At 42.9% G+C, this 22037-nt stretch overlaps 1 protein-coding gene across 1 annotated transcript in view; it reads right to left on the reverse strand.

Annotated features, from left to right (window-relative positions):
- LOC309569605 (deubiquitinase DESI2-like) overlaps positions 1 to 16689 on the reverse strand; it is a 167916-nt gene extending 151227 nt beyond the window's left edge. Inside the window, exon 1 of the mRNA XM_082275491.1 lies at positions 15674 to 16689. Coding sequence (XP_082131617.1) covers positions 15674 to 15712 — 39 coding nt within the window. The 5' untranslated portion in view covers positions 15713 to 16689. The remainder of the gene's footprint in view (positions 1 to 15673) is intronic.
- Between the last annotated feature and the right edge of the window lie 5348 nt (positions 16690 to 22037).

Here is a 22037-nt window from a genome sequence, read left to right on the forward strand (position 1 = left end):
TAGTGCTATTCAGTGATTTTTGTTTATTGTGCCTCAGTCTCAGTGCAAGTCAATCAATCTGCTCAGACTGAAAAATAACAATCCACTCTCCCTAGGCCTAATGTATCAACATGTTCTTGCTGAGAGCTGGAGTTCCTTCCCTGCAGCAACCAATCTCATTCAGCCATGCCTTGAACATTACCATCTGATTGCAGGCTGTGGGGGAAAAAACACATTGATACATCAGGCCCTATGTGGCACATTCTGTGAAATGTAAGAAATCAAATTGTAAATATATGGAACAAAAGCATGTAAAACACAAAGATTGCATCACAAGTTATTTTAAACCTTTCCACCTACACCTTGTGTTTTCTATATGCTTAAGATGTGCATTGATCATGTAGTTTCATGGTGTCATTTGTTGCTCTGTACACCCAGCCTACAGTAGAGTAAATCATTATTCAAACTTGAGGAAAGCTGCATGACACTTCACAGGTAATGCGTGACCTCTGGCTGTAGTCTAGGAACTAACACTCTATCATAGGCGTGCGCTCAGGGTGTGCCAGGTGTGCCCGGGCACACCCTAATCACCCCATGCGCATTAGCATTATTGCTCTGTGTGCCCCAACAGGAAGATGGGAAAGATCTCCCGCTTACCAACTTTGCCATAAGAGAAGTGTTTAAATACTTCTCTTTCACTGTGCCGGCATGGAGATCTATGTGCCGAGATCATATATATATGTAGACACACACTCACGTGTGTTTGAGCTTTAGGGTGCACACCCTAATGCAATAGGCTGTGCACACCTATGCACTCTATGTGAAGAACTGCAAATCCCATAATCCATGGGTCTCTCAATCTAGTGCGCTGCCGGTGAAAGCTGCATAGTAATTAGATCTGAAACAGACACAAACAGGCAGAGTAAAAAGGAATATATTCTATCACATTAGTTCTCCTACATTTGGGATGCAGCACAGAGGGACTGGCAAATCCCAGATTGGGCATTGGGTGGCTAAGAACAGGAAGTTGCTCATCCCTTTACCGAATAGGGACATGCTCGTTGAAATAATACATGGACATAGGGGGATCAGCCACCACATTACAAACTGCAGCCACAAAATGGCAGCCCGTCATTACAGGGTAAGGAAAGATAATGAAACGGGAATAAAACTACACCAAATACATAGTTAAATTATTTGAAAGTGTATAGATTTAACCACTCGCCGCAAAATCACGTACCTGTACGTGATTTTGCTCCAAATGTTTGTACCTGGGTGATGCCTGCAGCTGCACGGTACTGTTTTATAGAGCTGACGGTCGGCTCTCTTGTCATAACCGATGAGGCTAATTAACCACTGCTCCCCTCCCGCGGCTTATCTGCGCTCTCCCATCCACTGGGAGACCCGAGCCACCAGTCGGCGGAATCAGCTTTGATCAGGTCTCCGATGTAGTAACCCAGAAGCAACATCACAATGTCACTTCCAGTTCACTCAGAAGCCAACTGCGCCAGTTTAAAAAAAAAAACATAGTATTCAAAAACACAGATCTTGGCGTTTTGAATACTTTCAAGTGCAGAGGGAGTGTTTGGAGTCTTTTAGACCCCAGATCCCTCCATAGAGAGTACATTGCCTAATACTGTCACAAGGGATGTTTACATTCCTTGCAACAGCAATAAAAGTGATCATAAAAAAATGTGAAAAATTAAAAAATAAAAACATTTTTAAAGCGTCCCATCCCTCTGTGCTCACGCGCCAAAGAACAAACAAGGAGTCACTGCTCGAGGTGGTGTAATTGCCTGATGACTCACACAGGTGCATGCCCCGGCTCGCCTCCGTGAAAACTTGATAAAAAAAAAGGAATTGGCAGCACTCCAGGTTGAGTCAAAATCCAGGTTTATTGACTGGACATCCAAATATGACAATCGTGACAAGGTAGACGCGTTTCACACACTGACTGTGTGCTTAATCATTACAGATGATAATGATTAAGCACACAGTCAGTGTGTGAAACGCGTCTACCTTGTCACGATTGTCATATTTGGATGTCCAGTCAATAAACCTGGATTTTGACTCACGCGCCAAAGCAAAGGCATAGGTAAGTCGCACCCGCAAATGTTAACAGTGTTCAAACCACACATGTGAGGTATCACCATGATCGGTAGAGTGAGAGCAATAATTCTAGCACAAGACCTCCTCTGTAATGTCCTCTAAACAGGTAATCATTAAAAATATTTAAAGCGTCGACCTATGGAGATTTGTGAGTACCATAGTTTGTCACCATTCCACAAGTGTGCGCAATTTGAAAGCCTGACGTGTTAGGTATCTATTTACTCAGCGTAACATCACCTTTCACACTATACAAACAAATTGGGCTAACTTTACTGCTTAGTTTTTTTTTTTTCAATTGATTTAAATGTTGTTTTTCCAAAATAGCGTTTAAAAGATACTTGTAAAATACAGTGTGACATAAAATATTGCAACAGCCGCCATTTTATTCTCTAGAAGCTCTGCTAAAAAATATATATAATGTCTTCTTCTGGGGTTCTAGATAATTTTCTAGAAAAAAATACTGATTTTACCTTAGAAGCAACAAATCTCAGAAATATGCTTGGTCTTCAAGTGGTTAAAGAGTAACTCCACTTTCGTGGAGAAAAAAAAAATAATATAGCATATACAATTGCAACACAAGTCAAATTGTAATTGAATGTCATTAAAAATTACCTTTCCTTTTCAATCTGCAACTCTGTAATTTTCTGTAAAATGCAATGCAATATGGCTACCTAGAGGTGTTCTGTACAAAGAATGTGTACAGAACGCCCCCAAGGAACATCATTTCCTGCTTGTTTGATTGGCTCACTGATTTTCCCAGAAGTCTGCACTAATAAACAAGTCAGATTTTTGGCATCCCCTGCAACAAAAATGTTATTTTTGGAGAGATACTCCCAATAGGAAATCACATCTAAAGGGATGCAGACTCTGCAATTTTCCTCATTAGAGCCATGCAGGTGCTGCAGCTGACTGATAATTATGAATCCACTCCTATTAGACTCACTTAACACAGGGGCATAGAGAAACACACCGGGATTACTTCAAAATAACAAAAGGTAGGAATCTGAAACAAAGTTTTTTATTATCCTTGTAAAGTATATAGATCACCCAGAGAGGAATGTTTTTTTTTCTCAACACTGATGTTGAGAAAAATCTGTAATTGTAGTTTGATAATAGGACAGGTGTTTTTAAATGTAGGAAAAAGGGTTGCCTCGCGTGCCAATTTATTACACAAGGGCGCTCCAATATTACAGACAGTAAAGGCAATACCTCTCACATCAAACAATTTATCACCTGTTCTACAGGTTATGTCATCTGCATCTTAAGGTGCCCCTGTAACCTATTGTGAAAGAAAATAGGTGCGCGAACCTGAAATGATGGAAAGTGAAGTGAAAGCAGCACTGAAATATAAATTAAACGTGAAAAAATAGTAATATAAGAAACATTACCAAAGTGCGCTAAACAAATTGTGAAACAATTGTTCAAAAATACATGGATGGTGTCTGGGTTGACACCAAAAACATATGCATTCAAATCCAAACAAAGTGCAAAAACTATAGAAAGTCTTTCTTTTCAAATTGGAGTGAAGGTAAGGGAGTGTTGGGAGGTGGGTGGGGCCTCGTCCCAAAAGTAGTGATCCAAAGTGGTTCTCAGTGACCTGATATACACATGTGGACACCCAGTGTTAGGAGTGGACTCTTACCACAATGTGGAGAGATGTGAGCATGTACTATGTTGTGTCCAGAAGTCCCAACTGATCAAGCTGACAGGGATGGCTCTCGGAATGGACCGGAACAATCAGCTGCTTCCAAAGTGCGGGGGGGGGGGATCTATAGGCTTCCAAACAGGGGAAGATGCCAAGAAAGATCGTACCCAGAGAAGAGAAGAGGACTATAGTGCATTACCTTCGGCTTTATTTATGAATGAATGAAGAGACACTTACACAATCCAGACGAACAGACAGCAAATACAGGACGGTCGCGGATGTCTGCAGTACAAACCGGGACCTATGACAGCACGGCTGGCTCCCCCCGACGCGTTTCCACTAACAAGTCGGCTTCTGGGATTGGAGCACTTTGTTTGGATTTGAATGCATATGTTTTTGGTGTCAACCCAGACACCATCCATGTATTTTTGAACAATTGTTTCACAATTTGTTTAGCGCACTTTGGTAATGTTTCTTATATTACTATTCCCTGTAACCTATTGTATGTAGGGCGCACCATCAGCACCTTACGTAAACGGATAGGAGAGCACCGTAGATTTATCCAAAAAGGACGTGATGAACATAGTGTTTGCCGCCATTTCCTCCAGGCCCATAATAAGCAGATTAGTTGCTTGGAGACCATTCAAAAGGGTTCACTCACTGACAATGAAATATTTTCCCTCCTATGCAAGAGGGAGACTTTTTGAATTTGTAAATTTGGTTCTTTTATCACCGCATTGCATAAACTGTTGGCATTTTACCTTCCCAAGATCTTTTCTGATGCTATTCAGCTTTTACATACAGCGACCACTGTGGGCCCTGAGCGCAGTCCCTTTGCTTGTTCATGACCATATTCTGCGCCACTTCAGGTACATTCAGACAGCCGGAAAGGTCTGCCCTGGTCCCTCAAATTATCCATTCGTCATCTATGTCTCTAGCGCCCGGTACATCTATGTTTTTTCATACTAGTGGATGCACATCTTTGTGTAGGTGCAGTTTCATAGCAGACAATGAGTTAATTCCATGTATTGGTGGTATTCTGACAGAGTAAGGAGGAAAGATTTTTGCAAGGATGTAGAAGGATCCAAGGAGGTTATCGAAATAAAGGTCTGGGACATATTGTATGCCTTTATCTTGCCATGTTTGCATTGTGAGGTTGGGGATGAGTATAGAGAACACATATATTGGTAATGGTATTCTACAAGGGGTATCCCCTTTGGGTGCATTAGTGAGTATGCCAGTTAACCTCCTCCCATCCTGCACATATACAGCTGGGTGGGAGCTTCCTCCTTCTGAGTGGACGTTCCCTAACAACCTTCAGAAAGAGCGAGATCGTGCGGTCGCGTGCCCGCGCAGCTGCACAATCCCAATGTGCCTGTGTCCCCCAGACACAGCACAACACTGTTTCGGCAAGAGGGCTCTGTGATTGGCCCTCCTTATCACATGACAGCTGTGTCCAATCACAGCCATCATGTAATCTAAGCACAGCCATTGTCACGCGATCAACTCTGCTTCTCCTCACACAGAGCCTGTCAGTAAGGAGAAGGAGAGTGGATTTGTGCTGCCAGCTGGAAATCATCAAAATTGTCAATTAGAGTCTGGAGACTCGAAGGCTTCAAAGAGATTTGGGTGGGAGAAGCCTCTACCCCTGTCCTCAGGTCTTACCTGACCAAGGCCCTAAGCCCTATAGTGCTGCCTGCTGCCACCTGAACTGGCCATGCCTCTGCCTACCACTTGAACTGGCCATGCCTCTGCCTGCCACCTGAACTGGCCATGTCTCTGCCTGCCACCTGAACTGGCCATGCCTCTTCCTGCCCCCTGAACTGGCCATGCCTATGCCTGCTACCTGAACTACTGCCAGGACCAATACTTTGGCAAATCTCTGCCTGCTGCCTGGACAATTCCTGGACATTTCCATTGGCTGTCTGGACCAATGCTTTTCTTGTGCTGGGACAGTATTCCTGTCTGCTAAAGCCACAGGTGATGTTTTTTTTACCCTTTGTTCAGCAGAATGTATTTTGGGGTGTAATTCTTGGTGTGTACATGCTATGTGTTAGAAGCCTGAAGGTGCTATTTGCATGTTGGGCCTCTGTATGTGGCCAATCTGTGGAAAAGTCTCACACATGTGGTATCGCCATACTCAGGAGGAGTAGTAGAATGTATTTTAGTGTGGCATTATTGGTGTGTACATGCTATGTGTTAGAACAATTTTAAAAAATTGTCAACTTTGTGTTAAAAAATAGGTTTTAATTTTTTTTCCACATTTTCCAAAAACTTGTGGAAAAAAAATAACATGTTCAAAAGACTCATTATGTATTGTAGAATATACATTGGGGTGTTTTCTTTCCAATATGGGGTCATTTTGTGGGTAGTTCCATTGTCCTGGTGCTCCAGGGCCTTCACAAATGTGATAGGTACTCAGAAAATGAAATATGTAATTAATGCCTTTAGAACGCCTGATGGTGCAACTTGGATGATGGGCCTCTCTATGTGGCCAGGCTGTGGAAAAGTCTTACACATGTGGGGTTGCCATACTCAGGACGAGTAGAAGAATGTATTTTGTGGTGTAATTTTTCCTTTCAACATGGTATGTGTTAGAAATATCTTAGAAATTGACAACTTTGTGTAAAACAAAAAATACGTTTTCATTTTCTTTCCACATTTTCCAAAAACTTGTGGAAAAAAACTACATGTTCAAAAAACTCATTATGCCTCATAAAATATACATTGTGGTGCTTTCTTTCCAAAATGGGGTCATTTGATGGGTATATTTATTGTCCTGGTGCTCCAGGGCCTTCAAAAATGTGATAGGTACTCAGGAAACGAAATGTGTAATTTATGCCTTTAGAACGCCTGATGGTGCTACTTGGATGTTGGGCCTCTGTATGTGGCCAGGCTGTGTAAGTGGTATCGCCATACTCAGGAGGAGTAGCAGAATACATTTTGGGGTGTAATTGCCATGTGTAAGAAATAACTTGTTAATATGACAATTTTGTTAAAAAAAAAAATCTTCATTACCTAAACTATTGTGGACAAAAAATTTAAACTTCAAAAAACTCACTATGTTTCTTACTAAATACCTTGGACTGTCATCTTTACAAAAAGGGGTAATTTGGGGGGTGGGTATTTGTACTGTCCTGACATATTAGGGCCTCAAGAAATAAAGAAGTAGTCAGTACATCAGGATTGATCAATTTTCAATCAAACGTAGCCTTGCTTTTAGACTTTCACACAAACCTATTATCATAAACTTGTCAGGATTTTTTTTTTACCAAAGGTTATAGGAGTCTCACACTTTCACCAAGCACAGTGGAAACCTCACAGTGGAAGGTCTTTGGAAAATCAGCAGTGATCTTTATTCTCCAACCCCTGTGGATCAATTGTTTCATGGGGGCTTTTGAACAGAGCCCAGCCTGCCAGAGGCCTCAGAATAGCTGAGCTTAGTCCAAGATTGCACCTTTAAAAACCACTAATTTATTGAAGAAAGTAGAACATCCCTTTAAAATGAAAAGAAACTTAAAATCTTCCATAACAAAATACTATTACACCATAGAAATACAACTTTTTACCAATTCCAGGCCTATTTTCAGATAGATTAAATGTTTTCTTCAGTTGGTTGATCCTCGCAGAGACGGAAATTGCTTTGCTTGTTAGGTAGCAGGGGAGGAATTGTGTTGTCCGTGACAAATAAAATCCAAGACGTTAGGTGCCCATACTGGAAGCTATGGGGAAGGCAGTTTACTATGTGGGTGAGATTGCAGATGACTGTTCATTGAATAGAAGGGAATGAACACCCTATTGGTGGAAAAACTAAGCTCTGGAGGAAAATACAGACTCCTGTGGTGATGACGCAATGCTTAAATATAGCCTAAGTGCAGAATATACAAGGATGACACTGAGGGTGTTAAAGACAGTGTTTAGTGTTTTCCATGTTTGTTCAAATAAGCACATAGAAGACATCAGCTTGATGTATATAATCTTATCAATATCCTATCAAAGTGACTCTGTTGGGGGGGACAAATATCATAAAAAATGTCTCATAAGGGAAGAGACTTTATACTAACCTGGTCTGACTCCCATTCTTTGAACCTTTCCTGTCCTAAAGTATGTTTTTCCAAAGAATCTTCACATCTGATACACTTCTGGAAGTGTTGGATGCCTGTCTGATGACATAGCGGGGGCAAAAGAGAAACGAAGGAGCATGACGGGGGCAACCAGGCATCTGATATACCTGAAAGTGAGGCAAAGCTCTGCAGCAAAGAGAAGATTCAACGAGAAAGTTATGGACCAAGTATCTTCCTTCACAGGCCTTTTTTTGTTTTTTTTCCTCTCTGACAGGGTCACTTTAATATTTTAACACATTTTTTTTTATATATTGAGTTTGTGCATATATACTGTTTGTACTGTATATGTGGGCAGCTATATTTACTCATACGTACAATTAGCACATAGAAGGAAAAGTACCATGTTCTATGACAAAGCGTGTTCTGTAATTTGGGATAAACAGTGATCTTAAAGTGTTACTAAACCCAGGACCCTGCATTCACTGCATCTGGTAACCCACAGTACACAGAACATGGAAATGCAAATATTTTAGCAAATATAAACGGCTAAATACCTTTCTCAGCAGTATATAGCAGTCTTGTGACTGCTATCAGTGTCTGGTTAAAGTTTGTAGGAGGAGTTTTCCTTCTGCTCTGACTGTCCTATGAGGCTGCATAACCCCTGACCCCCTGTCTGGACAGTGCTGATTGGCCCTGTGCTGATCCCATGCATCCTCCCAAGATTAAAAAAAAAACTCCCTAGCAATACACACCAAACTGAGCATGTGCAGAGTGATTCCAAATGCACTGTCTTATAAGGAGATGGTTTGGGGACAGTGGAAGACAGGGAGGATTAGGGAAGGCAGGATCAAAAAGCCTTTTCACACAATGCACAGGATTAACCCCTCACTGTGGTTCCACAATAAGTATAACAAGCATGCTTTATTGCATATACACACTGATTTTAATGTTATGAGTTTAGTAACACTGTAAGACCTCCATTCACACTTGAGCATTTTTCTGCTCATTTCCCTATGCCTGACTATGCTCAACATGCAGAATGCCATTATTTCTAATTGTCCCTGTTCACGCTTGTACGTTCAGTCTCTTTACGCTCTATGCCCTATGCTTAAAAAAATACATGAGGTATTTTGAGCATATTCAGTTCTTTTTGGTCCCATAGACTTTAATGGGAGTGCCTGTAAATATGCACAGCGCATGTTTTTGAGCATCTTTATACTTGAAGAACTCCTCTCATGTGTCCGTTGACACCTGCCAACATCCTACCCGCTACAACAGATGGATAGGGGATCTGTTCCCATAAGCCTGCCGGATCTGATGACAGTCAGATGGAAACAGATAGGAAGTCAGTTTACATCCGACTGCCCATACAGCCAAATGGAGTGGACACAGACCTGTCATCCGTTTACTCAGCGGGGATCAGTGGACAGATTCCCCACTGAGCAAGCAGATCCATTGGTGGAGTCTGCCCGTTTGAGGCTGGGTTCACAATTATGCGAATTGGATGCGGTTTTACAATGGAGCCGCTTCACACATCTCTGTGGCGGCCGCAGCAGGGTTCTGTGCGCCTTCTGATCTGTTTCAGGCCCGAATTCAGGCAAAAATTTGGGCCTGATTTGTCCCTGAAATGGACGCAACGGACCCCTGCTGTAAGCCGCATTGGTATTGGGTGTGAACCTGGCCTTAAAGATCCCTTAAAAACATGTGAATGAAGGCTAACTGCAAGGTGGTGTAAGGTGTGAATGCGGACTAACTTCAAAGTGGTGTAAGGTGTGAATGCGGACTAACTTCAAAGTGGTGTAAGGTGTGAATGTGGGATAACTGCAAGATGATACAAGGTGTGAATGCAGGCTAACTGCAAGGTGGTGTAAGGTGTGAATGTGGGCTAACTGCAAGGTGGTGTAATGTGTAAATGCGGGCTAACTGCAAGGTGGTGTAAGGTGTGAATGTGGGCTAACTGCAAAGTGGTGTAAGGTGTGAATGCGGCTAACTGCAAAGTGGTGTGGCGTGTTAATGCAGGATAACTGCAAGGTGCTGTAAGGTGTAAATGCAGGCTACCTGCAAGGTGGTTTAAGGGGTGAATGTGGGCTAACTGCAAGGTGGTGTAAGGTGTGAATGCAGGCTACCTGCAAGGTGGTATAACGTGTGGCAGTGAGCTAACTGCAAGTTGATGTAAGTTGTCGATGCAGGCTAACTGCAAGGTGGTATAAGTTGAGAATACCAGCTAACTGCAAGGTGGTGTAATGTGTGAATGCCGGCTAACTGCAAGGTGGATTAAGGTGTGAATGCAGGCTAACTGCAAGGTGGTGTAATGTGTGGATGCCGGCTAACTGCAAAATGGTGTAAGGTGTGAATGCAGTCTAACTGCAAGGTGGTATAACGTGTGGCAGTGGGCTAACTGCAAGGTGATGTAAGTTGTCGATGCAGGCTGACTGCAAGGTGGTGTAATGTGTGAATGCGGGCTAACTGCAAGGTGATGTATGGTACTATAGGTACTTTCTAAGCGCTAATAAATATGGACTCTTTCTTGCTTGAATGAAAATGCTCCCTGAACTCATTAGTAAACAGGAATTGTGACTAGGAAGCCAAGCAGGTAAAATCTGATCATTTTAAATCTTTACTGCTCCAAGACAGAGAGTGAGTGCACTTCAAGTTCTATATTCTAGAGGTTCAGTATTTATTCATAACATAAAATATACTCTAAGAAAAAGCACTTATAAGCGTGAAACACATAGTAGCTGTATCCTTTGCTGTTTAACAAGCTAGGACATTAGACATTTTCCACACTCTATTTATATGACGGATCATATGGCAATATATACTTTGCACATTGTTAATGCTCTTTGCAACCTGTTGGACAAACCCAATAGGATGGAAAGGACATTGACAGCATGCAAAGCATACACTGCCTATGAAAAGAACTGGCCATAAAACCAGATTGTGGAAAATTTCTTTCTCAGTTAATTAAGCGGCACAGGACACAGCTCCTACACATTTCACACTTATAGTATAAGCAAATTTTTCAAGGAGTACACAATATCGTATAACCCAATATTGAATGTCTAGAGAATATAGAATTTGTAGTTGGTTTTGTAACACTAACTATAGTACGGGTTCTATCTTCTGTACTTTTCATATGCTTGCCAAATGCTTATTCAAAACGTGATTTATATATATTTTTTGTTTTGCCCATATATGATGCAAGTGCCATACCAATGGCTGCATTTAAATGAATGAGACAGAAGTAAAAGGACACAGTGCACATAATTGCGGTTGAAAAAATATACAAAAAACAAAACTTGACAATTATTTGGGAACGGCTCAAATGTAAGGTATGTTGCAATAGAACAGCCTTTTTCTACCCGGGGGCCCAGGCACCCCGGGGTGCCTTGAGGTTCCTTCAGGGGTAGAAATCCAAAATTTGAGACCACACTCAAGGTGTATGTTGAAATCAAAAGATGTCCTTTATTCTTCATAAATGAAATAGACAGACAGTGTGCAGACAGACGTGCAAGGTTGACGCGTTTCACGACGCTGTAGGTCGCTTACTCATAACCACACGATCGTGTGGTTATGAGTAAGCGACCTACAGCGTTGTGAAACGCGTCAACCTGGCACGTCTGTCTGCACACTGTCTGTCTATTTCATTTATGAAGAATCAAGGACATCTTTTGATTTCAACATACACCTTGAGTGCGGTCTCAAATTTTGGATTTCTACAGTTCTTGGATTACGGATCTGACCTGCACCAGGTTTGGAACACACACCTGAGTGGCTTCTCCCCTCCCATTGCTTCGTTCCTTCAGGGGTGCCTTGGCAAAATGCCTAACAATAGCCCAAAAACTGTATGCAGGACGGCGTGTGGATGAAACCTGCCTTTTAGTTACACAAAGCCACAGGTTTTCATTGTGAACCATTATGACCTTCTAGCTGCCAACCTCCTAAGGACCAATGACATCATCAGTTGATAAGGATGATGTCAGTCACCTGTATAGTACCCTTGTCTGACCCTCCCCTGCCCCTCTTATCAGCTTTGGGGGCAAATTATCTGAGTGATGGAGAAAAGCTTAGGAAGAAGAAAAACATTGGAATGCTAGTCAGTACCAGTTTGCACCCCTAATGTTGGGTCTCCTACGTGTGTGGATGTTGTTGCATTATGTAAACCTATTAAAATAGTGTTAACATTTTAGGTTTGGGTGCCTCAAGATTGTCCATAATTTAAAGGGTGCCTTGACTAAAAAAAAAGGTTGAGAAACCCTGCATTAGAAGAGGCTTTAAAGTAGTAAAGATCTGTCAGTGAGTACCTCAATGATTATCATTGGCAGCTTTCATCCACTTCTGAGGAGATTGCAAACTATAAGTACCCAAGGCTGTGGGGGTCCTCATCTACTAGCAAGTCTTACACTGATTTTTTTCTGATTACACATATACTTTCTGCATTTTTATATATGAACTCTCATTGAAAGCTTGATTAGGATTGGAAACTTTCCTGAATTATCTTAATTAGTGCCACAATCCCACTAGGCCTCCACTCATTACTTAACAGCCGAAAGAGCGGCTTGTAAAAGGAATGGAGCTTGTAAATATATCTACTGTCTCCACTGTCACATTGGATTACAGAACAGTTCATGTTTCTCCTAATTTGATTCTCCTGGGAAGAAAGGTATGTAGTTACTTTTGTAATATAGGCAAGGTCTGCAACCCCTGTTGTCCAGTACTACAACTGACACTATGGTCTGACACAAGAAGAACACATGAGTGTCTCAGCTGCCCAGGACTCCCCTCTTCATTGGCTAAGACAGCAGCACAGCCCAATTGGCTCCCAATCAAAGTCAGTCAGCCAATCAGGAAAGAGAGGGGGTGGGGCCGGGTCACCGCTCCGTGTGTCAGAATGGACACAGGGAGCTTGTGACTCGGCTTGGGTGCCCCCATAGCAAGCTGCTTGCTGTGGGGGCACTCAACAGGAGGGAGGGGCCAGGAGCACTGAAGAGGGACCCGAGAAGAGGAGGTCCGAGCCACTCTTTGCAAAATCAACTGCACCGAGCAGGTAAGTATAACATGTTTGTTATTTTAAAAAAATAAATGAATAACGAAACTACAATCACTTTAAGAGCCCATTCACATTAGCGCGACTTGTCAGACGACTTGTCAGCCTGACAAGTCACGGTATGTCGCGGTCCATTGAGTAGTACAGGACCCGTTCTAATAGAAGCGACACAAGTCGCTCCGACTTAGAAAAAGGGTCCTGTACTACTTTGGAGCGACCTCGGAGCGACTTGCATAGACTTCCATTATGTGAAGTCCCTGCAAGTCGCGCCGAAGTCACGGTGCACGGGACTTCACAGGTCGCCCCCCAAAGTCGTGTCACCTCAATGTGAATGGGCTCTTAGTCAGTGAATGCTAAGCAATAAGAGGAAATCCTCAACAAACGTGCAACAATTCCTCCAATCTAAGTAAATTCTATTTTCCTGTTGACAATTTTACATAGGAAATAATATGACTCACCATATTAAGGTGATTACAATAGGTGAACACAAATCACTAGATATGAGTGATGGAGGATGAATATAATTGGAAATGCCTGAAAGTAAGCATCAAACACGTAGCGGCTGATAAAGAGCAAATGATTACATGTACACAACTATAACCAAACCCTTTATGCTTATTATTATTATTATTTTTGCGCTTTATATATAAATGAGCCCAATATCATTAGCGTTAATATAGTTGTAGGGTTAAAAATGCTTTCTAAAGTCAAGGCAGTGATGGCAAAGCTCCAGTTAAATTAGCATAAAATGGAGGCTGCCAATTCTATTGGTATTTCCATTAATTTAATTTGCTATCCATTAAATCAATATTGTGTTGTAACAGCATACAGGCCATTGGCTGCTTCTGTATCCATTTGAATCTTTCTAGCAAATTGTCTCATATGTCAGTTGTTTTTTTCACGCCTTAGTTATGAAACACATGATTTTCTGCTGTCTGTGTCTCAAACACACTTACTTAGGTTGGCTATGTCTACCACAATTAAGAACTGTTTTGCATAGAACTGCAATGCTGCAAGAGAGCAAATCAGACATTCTGGGTGTATAATAGTAAATAGGTAGGGGAGGGGACTGTGAACTCTCATGCTTTTATCTATTTTAAGTGAAATCATTCAAGTTGGCTGAAATTAACTCCAGTGTAGACATAATAATGTTCAAGAGAAAAGCATATAAAGAAAAAATCTGGTTATTATACAGCAGGCAGGGAACTTCACTGAGGCTGGACCTGATGAAGCGTGAGAAGTGAAGAACGCTGTCAGTATCTGTGATGAACGACTTCTCACTTGCTTTTCAACCAATCTTTTTACTGAAAACCAAGAAATGAAAGGCAATCTTTCTCTATATGTATCATCAATCAACAACATTTGTCAACTGTTTCATTTTACGGTCCACCAAGCTAGGTATCATCTGAATAGACCGTTTAGGGAGGTATTCACACTACACAATTGTTGATAAATTTTACTAGTTTCCAATCAGATCTGAAACCAAATTTGACTGTGTGTGTGGCAGGTGTAAAATTAAAGCCCCGTACACACGAGTGGAAATTCGGCCGGGAAATTTCGTCTGACGACCGATCTGCCGATTTTCGGCTTGTTAGCATGATGCTTCCGACAACCGACTGCGACTTTTTGGCCGAACAAAATCTGGTGTGCAGGCTATATAATTTTTGTCGACCGTCAAAACACGTCCGATTTTCGTCTCATTAGTACAGATTTCGATGGGGAAAAATCTTATGAGCAAGACTAGGCATGCTCAGAGATGAAAGAACACATAGAAAGCAATCCAACACATGACATCACTTCTGAAGTAGAATTCTGTCGTGCGGGAAAATTCGTGTGCAGTCTAGGCACATTCCAACCAACAGACACCACTCTGGACAAAAGACGGACGACCGGTCCTCGGAAATTCGTTGCGTGTGTACGGGGCTTAAGTCCACCAAACTGCAAAATGTAGTAAAGAGACACAAATTGCATAGTAAAGCACCTACTTATGCTTGGGCTCCATCCACTTAAGTAGGGCTCCATCCACTGAAGTTCTGGTCTGCTGCTTAAAGATGGCCATTAACTATCTAAAGCTATAAGGCTTATGTTTGCCAATGGTCTGCCTAGGTGTGATAGTAATTGCTACAATAGTAGTGGTGGGGGGAAGCATATCACATGGCAGCTGGTACTTGCCTTTGGATGTATGCCATGCAATTAAGTGGGCTCCATCCACTGAAGTTCTGGTCTGCTGCTTAAAGATGGCTATTAACTATCTAAAGCTACAGGACTTATGTTTGCCAATGGTCTACCTAGGTGTGATAGTAATTGCTACAATAGTAGTGGTGGAGGAAGCATATCACATGGCAGTTGGTACTTGCCTTTGGATGTATGCCATGCAATAATGATTTATGGACATGCTAGGTCTTTAAACTGGAAAATCAATAAAAATAGGAAGAATTCATTTCTCCATTTCTGCTGACCTGAGTTCAGTGGAAAATATTCCCAAGTAAGAGATATAGCTACAGATTGGGCTTTAGATCTCCCAGTATCTCATTTTTAAGACTGCAAACAATTATTGGAATTGGTTTTACATAAAGGAGCTGCTGAAACCAACATTTGTTGTGATATACAAACTAGATTGCTTATTGTTACCTGGAAAATACTAGTAATTACTATTATTGTACACATCTCCAATTAGCCTAGCTGAGAATACATGTCTTCTGAGACAGTAGGCAAAGGCTAGCTCTCGAAGAATCAGCTGCAGCATTACACCAGCAACTCCAACCACCCCACATAGTTCGTCTATTTAACGCTTAAAGATCAAAATATAAGCAAGCAAAACTATCTTACCATATCATAAACATTGAGAATAACTGGTTCATTGGCCATTGCGAGTCCTGTCCTTTGCTTACGACTCTCCAAGGTTGGTAAGATCCCTCTGGTCAATACTGCAACTGCTTACAGAAGGAAGAGATGTTTTCATTCTAGGTCCTCCAAACAAACCGCTCGGGGGCTCTTTTCAGTCAAAGTTAAGGTAAAAATAGGTTTCTTTCTGACACCACAGCTCATGGATATAGCTAGAGGTGACCACCAGGTCTGGTGAGAACCCCCCAAGTTCTATATTCCACAATCCAAAACCCAAGGAGACATCATTGGAAAAATAAAGCAGTGTACTAAAGAACGTGCTGCAGTGAATTTGCCATCTGTACGCCAGTGACCTTTACAGTGCTTAAGGTTAGCTCAGCGTTTAAAAACATGCTGTTCTTCTCTGCATCATCCAATCCACTCAAGTGTGCAGAGAGACCTCTGTCTATCCTTCTCAGTCTGGCGGCTAGCACTGCACAGTTTGCAGGGAGACGCTTTCATGCATAAGGCAAGGATGGCTTTAAATCTGGGATTTGTATCCTGTGTTTATCTCTGCTCGTGGGAATATTGACTGATCACAGAGCCCATGATGATGATGCTGCTGATGCTGTTTCCAGGATAATAAGGGGGGGGGGGGGGACAAGTCATGGCTTATGATGTAAGGAGCCGAGACAGGAAGGAGCTGTGCCATCCATAGGTTTTCAGCTTAGAAGAGGTATGACCCTGGTGCAGGCTATGTAGTATCCATAGAAAAATAGGGACAGGATGACCTAATCTAAATAGGAGGAGGAGTCCTGGCTGGACGCCTAATAGATGTGAATGGGAGTTGCAGGGAGGCCAGTTACATCATACAGCATCCCCGGTCCTCTGGAGACGGAGGAGGAATCATGAATACTGCATGTGAGCCATTCATGAAGCAGAACTCAGAGTTCCCCTCTTTATTTTACATCCAGCATGTGGAATTCCCTAATGAGATACTTAGCGAGCTCATTTCTGGCAAGACGTACAGACAAGCTTTCTGTTAACCATGTCAGTACTGGAAAATACTGCAGTTCATGGAAGCTTCATCTAATCACTTATCAAAATAGGATATTGTTTACTTTTTTCTATATAAATCATTTTTTTTTCTCAGATAGTAATGCCAAAGATGGCTATTTACCACTTGCCTACTGGGCACTTTTACCCCCTTCCAGCTCAGGCCAATCTTCAGCTTTTTTGGTGGTATTTAATCACCACTGGGTTTTTTATTTTTTGCTAAATAAACAAAAAAAGACCGAAAATTTTGAAAAAAAAAACCTTTTTCATAGTTTGTTATAAAATTTTGCAAACATGTCATTGTTGTACTAATGGGCACTCATAGACTGCCCAGATGGGCATTGATGAGATGGCACTGATAAGCTGCCCTGATGCTCACTGATGACTAGTGGGGACTGATGAGGAGGCACTAATGGGCACTGATAGGTGGCACTGATGGGCATTGGTAGGCAGCACTGATGGGCACTTATAGGTGGCATTGATGGGCACTGATAGGCAGCCCTTATGGCCACTAGTAGGCAGCACTGATAGGTTTTCACTGATGGGGTGGCACTGGTGGGGACTGATGAGGCTGCACTGGTAGGCAGCACTGATGGGCACTTATAGGTGGCATTGATGGGCACTGATAGGCAGCCCTTATGGCCACTGGTAGGCAGCACTGATATGTTTTCACTGATGGGGTGGCACTGGTGGGGACTGATGAGGCTGCACTGGTAGGCAGCACTGATGGGCACTGGTAGGAGGCCGTGATAGGTGGAATTGATGAGCACTGATAGGCAGCACTGATGGGCACTGATAGGATTCACTGATGAAGAGGCACTGATGGGCACTGATTGGCAACACTGATGGGCACTATTGGAACTGCACTGATAATCAGGACACTGATACTCAGTGCCCTGATTATCAGTGTAGATGTCCCTTTCATTCAAGCTGGTTACCGGCTTTCCTCTCCTCACACTGACAGGAAGGAATGCAGATACCCAGCTCGTGTTTACATCATGATCAGTTGTGGACACAGCTGATCACATGGTAAAGGGCCATTGTGATTGGCCCTTTACCCTGATCTGTGGCCAGCTGTGTTTCGAGGACACATCGATCACAGAGTGCATTGCCTGCCCGCTGCAGCAATCACAGGAGAACGTCATATGACACCCTCCCAGAACTGGCCATCCACGCTGTAGCCATCACTTGGCTATAGCATGGTCCGGAAGTGGTTAAAGGATTGTTCATTTGTTTTCAGAAACTTTAAAAAAAATCCACCAAACCAAAAACATTTTTTAATTTATTTTTAATATTCAACGCAAACTCCCCCATTCCTCCCTGTCTCTATGCTTTATTTTGTTTAGAAATAGCTTTGGAAAAAACACCCCCTAGCATTTATGGCTGTGGCCATCTTGAGTAAGGGCAGATGATTCATGGAGATGTACACATTAGACCAAAAAGAAGGACAACTGAGGCTGCAAGAGGGACAGACAGATTTGGTCTCAAAAGAGGGACAGGCCCTCCAAATGAAGGACATTTGGGAGCAATGGTGGCAGGGACAGTTTTCGTATGTCATTTCTGATACTAATTTAAAGCTGTGACGTTATTTAAAGGGGAGTTACACCTGGAGAAAAAAAAAAATTAAAAGTCAGCAGCTACAAATACTGTAGCTGCTGACTTTTAATATATAGACATTTACCTGTCCAGGGAGCCCGCGATGTCAGCACCCCAGCCGATTTTCAGATCAGTTGCCGGGTTCTGCCGCTGCCATTCTTTCGAAGAGAAACCGGCAATGAAACCTTTCGGTTTCACAGCCAGTTCCCTACTGCGCTGCACATTCTTATAGGCTCGGCGGTGGGGGAAGGAGAAGGAAGACAGAACTTCTGGTGGACTGCGCCCACTCCTAGATGTGGGAAAGGGTACCTGTCAAAAACAGGTACCCATTCCCCCTCCCCCTCCCCCCTGAAAGGTGCCAAATGTGGCACCGGAGAGGAGATAGGAAGCAAATGAGCGGAAGTTCCACTTTTGGGTGGAACTCAGCTTTAAGCAAGATCCTCTTTTCTTTAATCCTGCATTTTCAATTGGTGTGCTGTCAGATTCCCCATTGATGGTTTTTGGGTTTGACACCCAATTTAGACATATGGAACTTAGATAAATACTAATGTAAAATGACCGCATGAGACATTCCGAGGTGCTACTTCTGTCCCCATCGCCTTCCATGGGTGCAGTGAAATGAGAACTTACCTGCACACCTATGTTTAGACAACAAACACACATCATGGCATTCACAGTAGTTTACAAAATAGCTGCAAATGTCTGACACACCAAATTCTTGACAGTAATCTCAAGATTGTAGCACACAACCTTTATATGACACTGCCTACTTGTCATAGGAAAATAACATTTTTATTGTATACTATTTTCTTGTTTGCATTAACATCTTGGATTGCTTGATTTTTACCATAACCCCGCTACAAAAGCATACTGTACATTGCCTATGTCAGGCCGCTACCCCTCTTTTTTACTCATGTAGCACAGGAGTGATTGCTTAGCTCATAAATGTACAAATATCTGAAATTGTCCAGCTTTAATACGTCTGATAATTTATCTGCATTAAAAGAGAAGTTTTGGAATCCATTTTTTTTTTTAAATTATACTTACCGAGTTGGATGCATCGTTCTGACGATGCTGCATCTGTCCCCCGCTGGCTCTAACACTGAGAACCGAATGATCAAACATCGCCGATTGCTCAGTTCTTACAGCAGCCTGAGCCGACTGTTAGCAGTTCTCTGCTCTGCCCCCCGGTCTGCGGTATTCAGCCAGAGCTTTGGTTTTCTGTGACTTCATAATTAAACTTAAAAGAGAAGTTTTTTAAATATTCATACTTACCTAGGGGGATGCAGCATCGGTCCCCCACCGGCTCTAAGACTGTGAACCAAACAATCAAACATCCCTGATCGCTCAGTTCTCAGAGCCCTGTGAGCAGAGATCTAGTGACTGTCAGTTACCGCTGTCTGCTCTGCTCTGCTCTGCCCCCCCCCCCCCCTGTGCTCACTGGAGCGTTGAGCTGTGGAGGGGTGGGGAGAGGCCAGCGCAGGCTCTCAGTGGCTCGCTGAGAGGCTGAGCCTGGTGCCGGTTTAGGCATGTAGACGAATCCCGATTTCATTTTCGTGATCTAGCCCGAGCCTGGACCGGCTCTGAGACATCAGCAGTCAGCGGACTTGCGCCCGCTGTCTTTTTTTACACAGGAGTGTAGATCGTTCTCTGGCTGTACTTTTCCTTTAAGAGCGGGTTCACACCAGAATCGCACAGGAACACAGTACTGCGCATTTCCCTGCAGTGTGATTTTGTAACCCATTAATTTGAATGTGCTGAAAATCACACTGGAGCACACAAAAAGTAGTGTATGCACTACTTTCGAAAATCGGGCAGCACCAAATCTCATGGTACTGCAGTACTATGCGATCTGGTGCCCACAAACGCACTGCGTTGATAGTCTGAGTTTGGGATGCAATTGACAATGTATTGGCTCCTGCAGCAGATCATAAAGGCAGTGCGTTTCAATGTGGTGCCTTTCCCGCACCACGTTCTGGTGTGAACCAGCTCTTGAGGACACCCACAGCTTTAGGATGCAAGTAAACATAGAAAATATATCCTAGGGAATTTAACCACTTGCTGACCACCCTATATTACCTTTACTGCTACATGGCGGCAGCTGTGGACAGAATCGTGTATAAATATGTGATTCTGCACTTTGGCCTGCAGGGGGCTGCGTCTGCTGTGATGATTGAAGCTGATCTGTGGGTCATGGGGATTTGATGTTTTCTTGCACCAGCCGATTGCCGGTAAAACACGGAGAACTGAGATGCCTATGTAAACAAGACATATCTCAGTTCTAACAGGAGGGGGTGGGACGATTCTGTGTCTCTGCAAACCAGACTATAGAATTGGTCTCATCCCTTGTGAAAGAAAGCACTGTGTACACAAAAACACTGGCTAGGCACACAGTTAACCCTTTGATCGCCCTAGATGTTTAACCCCTTCCTGGCCAGTGTCATTAGTACAGTGACAGTGCATATTTTTAGCACTCATCACTGTATTAGTGTCACTGGTTTCTGCAAAGTGTCAAAAGTGTCAGTTAATGTCCGATAGCCTGCTGCAATATCGCAGTCCCACTATAGGTCGCTGATCGCTGCCATTACTAGTATAAAAAATAAATAAATAAAGATTCCATAAATAGATTCCATCGTTTGTAGACGATATAACGTTTGCGTAAACCGATCAATTACGCATTTTGACCTGTGGTCTTAGTCAATGCCATAAATCTTTCCATTGCCAGCTTTCCATTTCCCACTTTACACTCAGGCAGGCAGTTGAATAACTATGCACAATTTGCTGGGACTGCTGAATAACTGAAAGCGGCAAAGCCGCTGCTTCACTTTGAGTATGCAGTGAAGAAGTATTTAGATAAGATTTACTGTACTGTAGAACACTCTTCAGGGCCCTTCCTGGTACCCCCTTTGTCCCTATTCTTCAGGGTTCTCTACACGGCACCCCTTTTACTTTAACTCTCTGTGTGAGCTAGCTCCCTGATCCCCTGACTTCATTGGAGTGGCCCCCCTTCCTGGGCAGACCCTTAGGCAAAACTCCTGGTAAGAGTCACGGACACTGTTTTTCCCAAGAGATTCTGCCAGCAGCTTCACCGTCAGCTCCACTGGATCCTCTGCAGCTCAGCTCCACACCTGGTTCACTAGGCTGACTGCCTAAGACCACCTTCCTCATACAGCAGAAGGAGAGACAGCCATCTGCCTCCTCCTGGGACACTGCTTCCCGCCAAAGACACCCTGTCACATGTTCCTCCGGCCTTTATGAGCAATCCCAGGATGCATTGCAAGAATGCCCTCCCACTGGGACTCTCACAAAAGCCAATGTGTCACTGGCTGGGTTTCCTCCACTGTCCAACAAGCTCCCTCATTGGATACATTGGGGACACTCCCTCAGCCCCAGTGAATCACACCTGAAGACATGCAACAGGCAACCTAATAGACCAGGCTCACCTGATAAGCAGAAAGAGCGATAGATGCATTTGCCTAGCACCTACCTACCTAGGAGGGTGCTACACATACAACAAAATCCAGACAAACCTTTCCCCACCATATCCACAACTAGAAAAAAAGTTTGGGCTGAAGTTCAAGATTCTAATGCGGTAGTAAATTCCGCTTTGTTTTTTTTGTTTTTTTTCCCTACAGGTAAGCTTATAATATCCAACCTGTAGGTAAAATAAATATCCATGCACCATTTAATAGATTTTATTTTATTTGGCAGCTGGTGA

This window comes from Pelophylax lessonae (genome assembly GCF_965119305.1).
Source record: "Pelophylax lessonae genome assembly, chromosome: 13".
Classification (NCBI taxonomy): Eukaryota; Metazoa; Chordata; class Amphibia; order Anura; family Ranidae; genus Pelophylax; species Pelophylax lessonae.